The 15,318-nt window shown below is 34.3% G+C and overlaps 1 protein-coding gene across 1 annotated transcript in view; it reads right to left on the minus strand.

Moving 5' to 3' along the window:
• The window catches only part of TLL1 (tolloid like 1), a 203,824-nt gene that overhangs the window by 72,306 nt on the left and 116,200 nt on the right, over positions 1–15,318 (minus strand). Inside the window, exons 8-9 of the mRNA XM_029939149.1 lie at positions 14,837–14,961; positions 4,974–5,089 (exon numbers count right to left, since the gene is read on the minus strand). Of these exons, the coding sequence (XP_029795009.1) occupies positions 4,974–5,089; positions 14,837–14,961 (241 nt within the window). The remainder of the gene's footprint in view (positions 1–4,973; positions 5,090–14,836; positions 14,962–15,318) is intronic.

Consider the following 15,318-nt stretch of genomic DNA (forward strand, 5'->3'; position numbering starts at 1 on the left):
CAAGATTCTCTCTTTCTCTCCCACTGCCCCTCTCCTCTGCTTGCAGGTGCACACTCTCTCTCTCTCCTTCTCTCTCTCTTGAAAAAAAAAAAAAAGGCCCACAATGAGGCATCACCTCTAACCCACTAGGATGGTGACTTCGAAAAACAAACAAACAAAAAATTCAGAAAACATTACATACTGGTGAAGATGTGGAGAAAATGGAACCCTTCTACATTGTTGATGGGATTGTCTCACTATGGGAGACAATATGGAAGTTCTTCAAAAAATGAAAAATAGAACTCCCAAATCATCCAGCAATTCCACTTCTGGGTATATAGCCACAAGAATGGAAAGAACTGTCTAGAAGAGGTATCTGCATACTCATGTCCATAGTAGCACTATTTACAATAGCCAAAAGATAGAAGCAACTCCACTGTCTATCAATGGATGAATGGAAAAACACATGGGGTCTATACATATAATAGAATATTATTCAGCCTTAAAAAGGAATAAAATCAGGGGAGCCTGGGTGGCTCAGTTGGTTAAGCATCCGGCTTCGGCTCAGGTCATGATCTCACGGTCCATGGGTTTGAGCCCCACGACGGGCTCTGTGCTGACAGCTAGCTCAGAGCCTGGAGCCTGCTTCAGATTCTGTGTCTCCCTCTCTCTCTGACCCTCCCCTGCTCACACTGTCTCTCTATGTCTCTCAAACATAAATAAAAAAAATTTTTTTAAGGGAATAAAATCCTATCACAAACTAAAACATGGTTAAACTCTGAGACCATCATGTTAAATGAAATAAACCAGTCATAAGACAAATACTACAAGCTTCCACTTATGTGACGTATGTAAAGTAATCAAACTTATAGAAACAAAGCAGAATGGTGTTTGCCAGGAGCTGAGGGATGGGGAAAATCGACTTGGTTAATAAGTATGGGGTTTCAGTTTTGCAAAACAGAAATTCTCTGGAGATCTGTGTCACAACAAGGTGAATGTACTTAACACTACTGAACTGTATAAATAAAAATAGTTGACAGCAAATTTTACATGTGTTTTTAGCAGAATAAAAAAATTTGGTAAATATCTACCCACAAATGTTAAGTGGAAAAAACAGTAATATCTCATTTATGTCAGGATGAAACATACTTGAAGAAAAATACAAAATAAAAGCATATAAAATGAAGATAACGTGAATTGTAATCTTTTTTAAGGAATATTTTTATGGTTTGGGAGAAGGATAAAAATGCTAATTAAATATGACTCCATTAAAAAGACTGGGAGAGGGGCACCTGAGGGGCTCATTCAGTTGAGCATCCAACTTCAGCTCAGGTCATGATCTCACAGTTCATGGCTTCAAGTCCCACGTCAGGCTCTGTGCCGACAGCTCAGAGCCTGGAGGCTGCTTCAAATTCCGTGTCTTCCTCTCTCTCAGCCCCTCCCCCACTCACACTCTGTCTCTCAAAAATGAATAAAAATTATTAAAATTTTTCTTAAAAAGACTGGTAGGAAAAGGGTACCAAATAATAAAAGATATTTCAAACCAATAGAAAGAAAATAAATGAAACCATAAATTAAACACATAAAAAGGAAAAAAGTAAAACAAAAGAAACAGAGTGGAAAACACAGAATGCAAACACAAAATAACAATACATCTGTAATTGCAATAAATGTAACTGCAATAAACACTCTAGCTAATGACATAGCTAGCCATCAGGAATTAATTAAAAAATAAAACCAAACTAGCTGCTGTCTAAAAGGGACACACCTAAGACACAAAATCATAGAATGACTGAATGTCTAAAGCAAGATGAATATATATTAGGCAAGAATAGTAATCAAAAGAATGTGTATCCCTACTAATATCAGAAAAAGAGTATTGACCTAAATCATAACTAGAGATAACGAATTTTGGTATATAACAGTTTCATTATCAAAAAGATGCTATATTCTAAATAAAATTTGCATATAAAATATAATATAAAATAAAATATATTTTAAATAAGTATATTTATTTTATAAAATAAAGATAAATTAATAACCTCTATGAATAGTGACAAATATTAATGTATCTTTCTATTGATAGATGAAATAAAAAAGAATAGAGAATATATACACTTCACAACTAAAAAGATTAATTCATATATAGAGAACTGTGTACCCAGTTACTGCAAAAAACACATTTTAAAGAAATAATTAGTCCTCATGAATACTGGTCACTTCCAAGGTCCTATTTTCAGCCTCAAAATATTTCAGGGACTGATACCTTACATGCTATAGTCTTTCACCAGAAGTGACTAAAGCAAAAATAAGTAAGAAAAAGTTGATTGGAAAAACAACATGTTTGCAAACAAGAAAGGTATGTTACCAAAAAATATGTTGGTTGAGAGGAAATAATAAGAGACAAAGAAGATAAAAAGAATTGAAAGTAGCAAAAACACTGTGACAAGCTAGTGATTCATATAGTAGCTTTTAGAAGGAAATTTATAGCCTTAAAGATTTGTATTGGAAAAGAAAAAACTTCTTGGAATGAATGAGTTAAACTTCCAACTAAAGAAGTGAAAAAGAACAGTGAATAAACCCAAATTTTAAAATAAAAAAATAATAAAAACACAAGAATGAAAAATGAGTTGATATTGTTCATTGACCATTTAATTCAATTTATTTGCTCATCATCATACAAATTGAGAAAAATAATTTTAAAAGATGATAGATGTGTTGATTTTTTCCTACCTGTAATATTTTGGAAAATACAGTTTTACTGGTAATCATACATATAAGAAAAGTGAATTAAACTTGATTATTGATGGGTGCTGCAAATGGTTAGGAGGAACAATTTTTTTTCCTGATACTATTTTGCTCTTATGAGTTCATTAAATTTGCCTAACCTTGTTCCAAAACCTTTCATATTTTATAATTTTATTTTCAAAATTATGTATGGTTTTAAACTTAATCTCATTTATCAGACTTTATATTTTGCTTTTCAGTACTTTTTAAGACTGGTTTTCATAATGTATTTCATACACTAATTCAAAAATCTAAACAGAAATTGATCAACACCTAAAACTGCATTACAACATAGTTTTTTAGTTCTTAAATGAAAAACGACTATATAAAGAATTATATATGCATTCATGTATTCCAAATGGATTGCAACTTTTTATGTTTAAAACTCATCATGTTACACAAATGTTTCATTCAGTTTTCCTTTGGATTTTTGCAACACCGTGGACAGCTCCATAGTGATGATTCTCTTAACAACAATGAATGATCAGGAATATTGATCTTTCCTTAAACTCAACTAAATTCTCACCAAAAGTCTAGGCCTATTTGAGTTATTCCAGATAAATCAGTCATAAGCAAATGACAAAAATTATTTAATAAGTATCAAAAATAAAGATAAATATCAATACTATCTTGGTCTGAGAAGACTTTAAGATTAGCATTCAAAACAGAATCCAGAAGTTAATAGATTCACTCATTTCCTTTTCTAATAACTTTAAAATATATAAGAAAACTAAAGATGATAAAGGAAACTTTCTTCCTTTTCAATCCTTATTATGCCATGACTTCCATCAAAAATGCTGAAAAAGAAGTGGTGTGATAGAAATAAATACTTTCAGAATTTTACCAAAAATAATGATATTTGTAGTAATTTTTTTTGATGTTTGCAGTAATTTTTGCCAATTTTCTTACTGAGATTAAGAAAGTATCTTATCCCTAGTTTGTTCAGGGTTTGTTGTTGTTAAATCAGTGATAGATATTTCTTCTTGATTTAACTGAGATACACATCTAATAGTGTTTGTGTATACACATATACACGCATATACATTTATCTTTGGTTTGGCATGGAGGATTTTACATCCATATTCAACTGTGAGTTGGGATTATAATTTTCCTTTCTTATATTTTCCTTGTCAGGACTGCTATCAAGTTTTGCTAGCCATATAAATAGGAGAATGGATCTTCCTTTTTACTTCCTGGAAGAATTTATATAAGATTATACCCATTTGAATGTCAGAACTCAAAGTTATACCATTAGAGACTGGATTTATTGCTGAAATAAATCTAATAGTTTAATTAAATAGTAATTCATTTTCTTTAGTGGTTCTAAGGGTATTCAAGTTTTTTCTTCTTAAGTAAAAAGTCAGAAATATATTGTAAAAATTTTCCCATTTCATCTCCATATTTAAGTTATTGGCATAATATTCAAAGTATTCTTTTATTCTCATTTGGGTGTCTAGGCATCCACGGTTATAACTTTTTTTATTCTGATTATTAGATCATTGTACTTTCTTTCTTATTCTGTTTCTTTCTTGATCTATTTTCAACCATGTTCCTATTTTGCTAAGTTTTTTCAACATACCAACTTTGTTCATACTTTGTATAATGTTATTTTCATCTCATTAATTTTATCTTTTATTTGTTACTTCTTCCATTATGTACTTTTCTATTTGTTTTACTATTATTTTTCTAACCACTCAAAAGAGATGTCTAACTCCTTAGTTTAGGGCATTTTTATTTGCTAGAGTTGGTATATAAGTTGTTAATTTCCTTCTAGGTACTGCTCTAGTTGAATCTTACAGGCTTGCTATTCAGTATTTTTGCTACATTTTAGTTGAAAATAATTTGTAATCTTCCCTATAATTGCTTCTTAGCTGAACGGGATATCTGATATATATTTCTTAACTTTGAAATGTGTGGGATTTTTCTAGTTATCTAGCTAACGCTTATTTTTAACTTAATTTCATTGTGCCTGAGAATATAATCTGTATTTTTTCAAACCTTTTAGATCCTTTATTGTTTATTTTTAAACTAGATTTTTCAAAAAGTTTCCAGAGTTTAAGCAATTTCAAGTATAAAATTTCTGAGTTTTTTAGTCTCTTATTGGAAGAATCAAATAATAATAAAAAATAAAGCAGAGTATACTTGAAAGAAGATGAGTCTTCGTATTTATATGAGACTAAATGAGTACTCTCGATGGCATCAACTACCTTCTCCCCTGGAGTCACTGAAACTCTCCAGATGCAGTGTGTATAAGAAGGATAGCCATTTGGAAATCCTGGAGAGGAAAGGTTGCCATTGGATTCTTGTAGAGTTTCTCCACATGCTAAAAGAAAAAAAAAGATACACATATATTTGATTTTTTAAAGAGATAAGATCATTTTTTAATTTTTATGAGCGACATGGACACCATAAACAAAGCCCTGAGTCTTTTGTTGTTAGACAAGAATGTATAGTTGTGTACTATAAAAGACTTTTTGCTTAAGTTTCTTCTTATGGCTCTATTTCCAGGATTTCAGCATACTTAATGGAATCATTAGGGCTAACCATAAAACAAGATTATTAGATAAATAACCTGGCATTCATAAAGTTCTTTTTCATGGGGACCTTCCTAACTTATTCCTGAGGAGTCAGTAGGTCACTCATACAGAGATTCAAGCCAGTGGGTAGATGGGTTGATGTAGCTATGGGATCACATGAAACATTATCAGTATTTTCAGTATCAAGTGAGGCACAGTTTCATAGCAAATACCACATCAAAGATGGCAACAGAGAAATCTTAAATAATAACTAGAATATAACCAATAAGCATGGTATCAAAAATGAAAATTTTTCTCAAACTGAAAAAAATTGAAAAGTTAAAAACATCAAGGAAGATTAAAATTTTCCAACAAGATGTGGAGATTTATTTCTGCTTTCATTTCTGTTGATCATAAGTAAAAATTACCGGAAAAGCAATTAGATTTTACTCTTACTAAGGCTCTCTGTTTCCTTGGAAGTAATTTTCAGCCAACTGAAAGAGCCAATTATCAGATGCACAGCCTCAAGATCTGTGTGATTGACATCTCTAGGCCATTTCCACAAAGATGCAGAGTGTAATTAGTTCATTGGTTCGGGTTAGCAGTCAGAACCATTTTGTAATGGATTTTCCTGTTGCTTTTATAGCATAGGTCATATGAACCGAGGCTGCTTAATTCAAGAATAATTCCTCCACTGCAGCCTGTCATGTTTATAACTTTCACTCAATAACTTGAAATTTTAAAAAAAAGCCCCCTCTCTCTGAAGGAGACTCATATTAGACTGAGGTAGCGCCATATTCTAGTCACAGCCGCCAGCTGGAGAGCTCTAGGCTCAACAAACCCTCCATAAATAATAAATGTTTTTGCATATCTTAAGTGAAATAAAGAAAGAAAGATGATGGCTTTGAAAACAAAACAGAGCTGTAAAAGTCTGATATGATATAAATATTTATTTGAAAACATAGATATTAAGTTTGCACAACAAAATACATTTCAAGTGGAAGTAAGCAGTGTTCATTCTCATGAACAGGCAGAAAAAAGCAACTTCAGAATAAAATGCTCAAGGTCAAAAATACATAATTCAGCACTTTCCATGAATCATCTAAGGGCTATTGATAAATGTAAAATTACAAAAACCCTTAGAAAAATGAAAATTTATTAAAATTTTATTAATGTAAACAATGTACTTCTGAGTAGGATCAGTTCAGGTGCTAAATAATCATTGAGGAGTTGAGTGTGTTTCAGTGAAAAAAACTAACTCATAGCAGTCTAAAAATAAATTTTTTAATGACTGAAAACTACACTAAGCCGCACAGAATGCTGGTACTGGATTTACTAAAGTGGAAATAAATCAACTAATAAACTTCATTCATAGATGTACACAATACTGTTCTGATAAAGAGATAAAATAGAAAAATCTATAAAATGAAAATAAGCAGAATACAGCATTTAATTAAAAATATTACATAAATTTGGGGCACCTGGGTGGCTCAGTTAGTTGAGCATCCAGCTCTTTATTTTCAGCCCAGGTCATGATCTCACAGTTCATGAGGTCGAGTCCCTTATTGAACTCTGTGCTGACAGCACAGAGCCTGCTTGGGCTTCTCTGTCTCCCTCTCTCTGCACCACCCTATGTGGGCATCAAACTAAAAAATCTTCTCTGCAGCAAAGGAAACATCAGCAGAGTGAAAGACAACTTTCTGAATGGGACAAAATAACCCAATTCAAAAATGGGCAAAGAAGACATATAAATGCCCCAAAGGCATAGAAAAAAAGTGTTCAACACAACGAATCATCAGGGAAATGCAAATCAAAACTACAATGAAGTAACACTTTGCATCTGTTAGGATGACCATTACCAACAAACAAACAAAACAGAAAATAGGAAGTATTTGCATGGAAATGGAGAAATAGCAGCCTTTGTGCCCTGTTGGTAGAAATATAAAATAGTGGAGTCACTGTGGAAAACAGTGTGGCATTTCCTCAAAAATTATATATATCATTCCCAAATGATCTAACAAATCCACTTCTGGGTATTTATTCAAAAGAATTGAAAACGGGATCCTGAAAAGATATTTGTGCTCCCATACTCATTGCAACATTGTATACATTAGCCAAGAGACAGAAACACCATAAACATCCATCAGTAGATGAATTGACAAAGAAACTGTGGTATATACATAAAACAGACTATCATTCAGCCTTAAAACAGAAAGAAATCTGTTATATGCTATATAACAGAAAAAGTTGGAGGACATCATGGCAATATCAGCGACAGAGACATTACAGTTAAGGAGAGATAAGTACTGCATGATTGCATGTACATGAGGGTTCTAAAGAGTCAAACTCATAGAAGTGGAAAGTGGCTGCAAGTGGCAGAATACTGGCTGCAAGGGGCTGGAGAAGAGGGAAATAAAGAGTTCCCATTCAGTGGGTATAGAGTCTCAATCAAGCAAGATGAGAAAGTTCTAGAGATCTGTTGTGCAACAATGTACATAGAGTTAACAGTACTATACTGGGCAACTACAGATTTGTTAATAAGATAGATCTCGTATTAGGTGATTTTTTTGCCAAAATAAAAAATAATTAAGAATAAAAAAGCAGTTAAACTTTTAAGACTTTATCATAAGATCAATCTCACTTCTGAATCAGGTCATTCACATATACCTTCATTCTTCCAGAATAGAGAATTTCGTTTAAATTGTATAAATGCTATTTGAATTGTGTCTTGTTGAACAACTATTACAAACTCTTGTCCTTTTAATAACATGGTTAAATTTGCAGCTGTCTATATATCCATTTATAGATACTGTCCTTATCAAATGTCTGTAATATTATCAAATACCAAAGATTGAGAACTTTTCTTTCTCCATATTCTATAGGATCACAATTATAATTTTATTATGGCTACAGAAAACAGAGGTAGATATACGCCATACTTTCTATTAGATAAATCTTTTCTCGAAGGAGCTTGACAAATTCTAGATTGGGGGAAGAAATAAAACTGTATCCAATCAACTTAGTACTATGTAATTAACTTATAATTACATCCATGGCTCCCTTAAACTTTCAAATATAATAAATAAAATGTAGCTTTAAAATGACTTTAAGATAAGGAAATGCTAAAAGGAATCCTAAATCATCTGAGGAAATAATGTGACATTAATTACTTAATTATTTTATTTTATTTTTAAATGTTTTATTTTATTTTTGAGAGAGAGAGCGTGCACATGCATGCGAGTTGAAAGTGGGGGAGGAGCAGAGAGAGAAGGGGGAGGAGTAGAGAGAGAAGCAGGCTCCATGCTGATAGCAGCAAGCCCGATGTGGGGCTCAAACTCACGTGGGACTCAAGCTCATAAACCATGAAATCACAAGATCACAACCTGAGTTGAAACCAAGAGCCTGGCACTCAACCAATTGAGCCACCCAGGTGCTCCTAATTACTGAAATATTTTAAAGCATATTTCAATAGTAACTACCTAGTCTAATCTGAATCATCCTTTAGAATGAAACATAAACACCAACTCCAAGGAGCCTTCCTCCCCCAGTGAGCAGTCCAGGTTAGGCATCCCTCAGAGAACTGTGATAGCGTCCTTTAAGGAAGAGATTTACTTTCTTAGCAAGTGATACTGTCTGCGTGATACCCCCAGAGGCTCAGCTATTTGTGTGTGTAGTCTGTGCTTCCTCTTCTGTGGCCACAACATCTGGCGCGGTGCTTTCCACATGTTAATAGTGACTCATTCATTCATACAGCAACTATTTATTGAGCACTTAATTTATTTCAATCCCACAACAGCTTATACTCTAGTGTAGGAAATGGCAAATGAACTGATGATTAGATGAGTAAATTACAAAGACCAGGATCAAACAAGGCATTTACCACCACTGAGTCCTGGGAGACCAGAGAGTCTGTAAGTAGGAGGTGACACAGGAGGCAAATCCTAAATAGGAGCTAGAATTTACCAGGACGCAGTTACCAGCTTCTGGCTGGAGGAAGAGCCCAGAGGCAAGCATACTGTGGTGCCAGGAGGCGAATGAAGCGGAGGTGACAAACTGGAGAAAAGACTCAGGGAAGAGTGGAAAAAGTCTCGAAGTGACATAATGGAAAGGAAATTAGCCTTTATCCTAAAAATAAGCAGAGCAACATCTGCATATTAAAAAGTCACTTGAGGGACTCCTGGGTGGCTCAGTCATTGAAGCATCTAGCTTAGGCTCAAGTCATGATCTCGGGTTCATGAGTCGCTTCTGCATCTGGCTCTTCCAGGGAGTCTGGATCCTGCTTCTGATTCTCTGTCTCCCCCTCTCTCTCTGCCTTTCTCTCTCTTGTATTCTCTCTCTTTCAAAACTAAAATAAACAGTTTTTAAAAAGCCACTTTAACAGAAGTATGGCCAGAGAACTAATGGGATGTAAGAATGGAGGCAAGAGGTGAAGTAGGTGGCATTTCCACAATCCAGACAAAAGTTGAGAGCTCCCTGGAGGTGCATCCTGGGGATGCAAGATTGGGGAAGGCAGCAGGACTGACTCGCTGCAGAAAGTGAGGGAGGCCTAGGACCCAGCAATAGCACTGCTGGGGATTTACCCAAGGGATACAAAAGTGCTGAAGCATAGGAGCACACATACCCCAACATTCATAGCAATACTTTCAACAATAGCCAAATCATGGAAAGAGCCTAAACCTGATGAGTGGATCAAGAAGATGTGGTGTGTGTGTGTATATATATACACACAATGGAATACTACATGACAATGAGAAAGAATGAAATCTGGTCATTTGTAACAATGTGGATGGAACTCGAGGGTGTCATGTTAAGTGAAATAAGTCAGGCAGAGAAGGACAGATATGATATGTTTTCACTTATATGTGGAACAGAAGAAACTTAACAGAGGACCATGGGGGAAGGGAAGGGGGGAAAAGATTAAGGAGAGGGAGGGAGGCAAACCATGAGAGACTCTTGAATGCTGAGAACAAACTGATGGGGGAGGAGGAGAGGGGAAGGTGGGTGATGGGCATGGAGGAGGGGACTTGTGGGGATGAGCACTGGGTGTTATACGGAAACCAACTTGACAATAAACTATAAAAGAAAAACAACATAAATAACCCTGATAACAAATAATGAGAGACAATGATCAAAATAAACTGCAAGTAAAATTTAAAAATAAATAATAAAATAAAATAAAAAATTAACTCGCTGAAAAAAAGTGAGTGGAGAATGAGGTGAGAATGCTCAGCAGAGTTCTGGCTTAGGCTACTGGATGATCTTTGCATGGGACCATCCATGGAACTAGGGAATGTTTATGCCGAGAAAAATAAATGAGCACAGGAATAAATGGGGGAAAATGGCTAAGTTCATTCTTTTGCATGTGGGGCAATATTTTAGCCAAGAATTGTGTATATACAAGCACATATAGAAAGTATATACTACCTGGAATCTCAGAAAGTTAGATTAGGAACCAAGAGATTAATGCTTTGGGTAACTGCCAAGAACCTTATATCAATCTTAAAGGTAAATTTAATGAAACAAACGTTTAAAACAATATAAAATTTCTAATATTCAGAGCCTATGCTTGCTGAAATTGGCCTTCCATCCCTAAAACCTCCACACAAGTGTTCATCCGTAGAAAGGGATATCCTGCACACGTACTGTGTGTGTACACCAGCACTGAGAACTTTTAAATTTGTGAACACAGCCTGTATGTGTGCTCAAGTGTGAACACTTATACGCTTTTCTGTAACAAAAGATTCTAATCCTCAGAAGGCTCTTTATTTTACATATCAACTTATTTTAAATGTTTCCTAATTTTAATTATTTCCTAATTTCCATATTTTAAATATGTTACTTGACATATTTAATTGGGGAAGATTGACTGAGAGAATATTGGGTAGTGAGTGTAAGTACTAAGAAAAAAATGGACATGGCACTAGAAAAAAACTAAATTAAGAGAAAATGCAAATAAAGGCCAGTAACTGTTATATTAAACAGTTTAGAAATTAAAAAGGAAAGTAAATCATATGATTAGATCAAAGTAGAAAAATACACTGAGAAAATGCGAGTACCAAGAAAAACAAAGAGGGAAACAAAGCACACATTACTGATTTATGAAGAGGAGAATATCCACTCCAACTCACGAGCCTTACAGAAGATCTCCAGAAGCAAACTGCTGATTACTGGCCAGAAAGGGAAGATGAAGGGTGTAACAACGATCTAGTGTCCACTGTGACGTGGCTGACAGTACGTAGGATGGAAGGGATTTTACTGACATGTGGGTGAAGTAGCACTTTAATGTGAGAAAGTTGGGGGCTGTCTAAAGGACGCAGGATGAGCCTTCGGGCAGCACTGTCCTGAACCTACGGAATCCCAGCTTCGAGCAGCTCTCCCTGTTTCCTTCCTTCCCCTCTCTGGACCTGTGTGGTCTGGCAATGGATGAGCACCTCTTACATCAGAAGAGTGCCAGGGCTGCAAAGTCTCTCTCTATATTAACAATGCATAGGAGATCATTCTCGCCTGCTTCTAAAAGAACAAGAAATGGCAATGAAAGTAATTCTAAACTAAAAGAAACATATCTTTGTTCCGTCACCTTAAAAACACTACCTTGTTCCTGAATGGAGCTTTTTCATAATTAGTAGGCACTGACTGCAAAATAAGTAATTCAGGTTTCACATACAAATCTAATTTATATTTTTGGCATACGTAAATAGATAAATATAATAATGGATTACAAGCCGTTTATCAGCTAAAAAGTCTCATATTGTTTTAAGGAATTAAAATACATATATTTTAATGCTGTTTATCTCTGATAGATAAAAACGCATTCCTATATTATTAATGGAAGGGCAACAATATTTGCAGTCTGTGTATTATAACCTGCCTATAAGAAGCCTGCCCTCTTGGACCCAGGGCTCCTTGGACTTATCTTGGGCCATAAAAGCCACAGCGTCATATATTTAAGTGTGAATCAGGTCAGCATTCCTTTCAAGATTAAACTCTTACGGCATACTTTTATAAATGCAGATCTAATAGAGCTTTGAGCATAAACTGGTAAGAAGTAAAGAGTTGGAATAATGTAGCCAAATGCCTCTGATTGGATCTATTCACCAGCAATTTCTAACAAAAGAAAACAGTAAGAGAAACTCCAAAAGAATATACAGTTTTATAACCTCTTTCTGTTTAAAACCAAGACACAACCAGGGGCATGTGGGTGGCTCAGTGACTTAAGTGTCCCACTCTTGATTTCAGTTCAGGTTATGATCTCATGGTTCATGAGTTCGAGCCCTGTGTTGGGCTCCATGCTGAGAGCGCAGAGCTTACTTGGGATTCTCTCACCTGCTCTCTCTGTCTCCCCCTTCCTCTGCTTGCTCTCTCGCTCTCTCAAAATAAACTTTTTTTAAAAATACAAATAAAAGAAGACACAACCAGATTTAATTTTATAAACCCTTCCTTCCTAAGTGATTCTCAAATAAGTCATCCTATTTAGACTTCTATGTACAGTTATGAGTCTTTAACATTGTTCCATTGATGTTCTTGGAGTTACTGGTAAGCCTACTGCATCAGTGTAGCTTAAGTTTATTTGGCCTATATTTATACCAATATCATTAGTGCCCCTCACTGTAAAGTAATGAAGAATGTTAAATACGTAGCCATATACAGGGCTCAAAGCTAGGGACTTCAGACAAAGACACACAAAGACACACACACACACACACATTGGCTGAGAGAGAGAGAGAGAGAGAGAGAGAGAGAGAGAGCAAAAGACAAAGAAAAAAGAGAGAAAGGGAAGGAGTTGTTTGGTGGGCATTAAAAAGCCCAGGCTGTTTTAGCTTATGAGCAAGTAATAAATTGTATCGTGTATCTTGAATGTATCATAGATAAGCTGCTATATAACAATTGCCACTTCAGATAGCTGTGAAATTAGGTGATTAACTAGTTGTTACATAACATTCTAATTTCTGTATAAGTCTAATTACATGAAACAGAAGTTGGTGTTTGATTTTTTACTTTGCTTTTCTGTTTGGAGTGTCATTGCAACTACTGCATTGTAAATGATGGAAAATAATTGCATATGTTAAAAAAATATGAAACTTTATAAAGTAAAAAAAAAATAAAATTTTTAAATAAAAAAAAAAGTCCAAGATAGAAAAACAGTCATTCTCAAAGATTTCGTGAACTAAAAGTTAATATATTTTATTTTTTAATACCTACTTATATTTCTTAGCTGTCTTCATCATGCCATTAACAAGCAACTTGCTTTTTATACTGCTTTAAAAACACAAGTATCTTTCTCATTGATGATGGTACCTTCATGAATGTGGTTTTACTGTATTAACAAACCAATGTATATTATTACTGTATTTCAAGAAAGAAAAATGCCTATCTATGTATTTACATAATTAAAATCTCAGGTGAAAACTATACTTATCTTCCTATTAATAACTTAAATATTTAGAGATATAGGATGAAAATTATAGTGTCATAAATTTTTATTACTCTTTTGATTCCACTGACTGCCTTTCTTACAATTCAGTGTGGAAATGTATCCCCAGTTTTCTTTCTAAGTGTAATATATATATATACATGTGTTTAGAGAGACAATCAAAATGGTTTTACATGTGAATTTTCTATTTATTTAGTTGCTATTCATCACATAATCTTCCCACAAATTTTCTACGTTCAAAATTAAAAAGTATAATACATCCAGAACTGCCAGAAATTACCCAAGGATCAATCATTTCTTTTGTCATAGGGGTGCCATTCACTTATAAACCCATCTTTCCTGTAGAAATTTACATTTATAAAAATATCATGTATACATATGTCGTTTACATACATACATGAACCAAAATTTGGGGAAAGCTGTGCTAACCAAAGTTAAACATATTTCTTTGCAATAGGATATTTCAAGGGATTTTGACTATGGAGAAGGAGTATAAAGTATGCAGCATTTCCGATTTGGAAGCAAACCCTTTTTCTTCCTTAGACCAGTAAGTCTTAGAACATTCTTACTAACACCTTCCCTTAATCTCTTTTTCACAACTTTATCCAGTAGCAAACCATATAGTAACTCACTAGCAACACAGCTAGAACTCAGGTTTAGCAAAAACAAGTTACAAATTCCCAACTAATAAAATTTGAACTTATTTACCATTAATGATGGTATTTGCAAGAAAAAGATTTCATACTCAATTCTGAAGTTGAAATAACAGTTATTCTTTATATGTTGGCAAGAAAAGTCAACATTTGACTATGAAATCATACAACTATTTAATAACAACTATGAAACAATCATGCTTTTTTTGTTCTTTTACTTGTTAGGCTAAAAGAAATAAAACACACTATCCCTGTGCCTTCAATTTGACTTCTAGCAATTTGTTTTTAATTATATCCATGGGTGTTTCCAGAGTTCTCTCATTTCATTTTATGATTAACTGACTTTGAACTGAATACGTCACTTGCCAGCATGGAGAGACACGAGGAAACAGTTCAGTCAAGTGTGGCTTATTCATCTGGAAGAGCACAATCGGGCATAATTATGGTTCCGCTTTCGTACGGCACAATACCTGGACATCTGTACAGCTTTCTGGCCTGTGCAATATCGCCCTTGCTTAATCGGGTTCGCTGACCGATTGCAGGACGGATGCCATTATCATCGCGAGATGGGAGAATTGTATCCAGAAACATCCCCCTGAAAAAAATCAGAAGCAAGCCACACATAAGTCACTAAATTAAGACATGTACGTTCTTTACAAGTCGAAGATTATTTTTTTAAATGCGTCTCAATTAAAAGGAAAACACATCAGTGTTGAACTTTAAATAGGGTGCCAGACTTTCAAAACACATTCATCAAAGTAGGAAAAAAGAGTTGTAGTAAACTATATACCTAACATAAAGTCAGTGATGAAATTCACTTTAATTTAGAAATGATCTTAAAAAATTTAGAATTCTACACAGTTCACCCACACCAAGTGTACCATGGCCTTTATTTTAGTCTTTTAAGCAAATCTAAAGACCCTTTGGATTACTAAATTGTAAAACAAATTTT

Source organism: Suricata suricatta, chromosome 1 (genome assembly GCF_006229205.1).
Source record: "Suricata suricatta isolate VVHF042 chromosome 1, meerkat_22Aug2017_6uvM2_HiC, whole genome shotgun sequence".
Taxonomy (NCBI): domain Eukaryota; kingdom Metazoa; phylum Chordata; class Mammalia; order Carnivora; family Herpestidae; genus Suricata; species Suricata suricatta.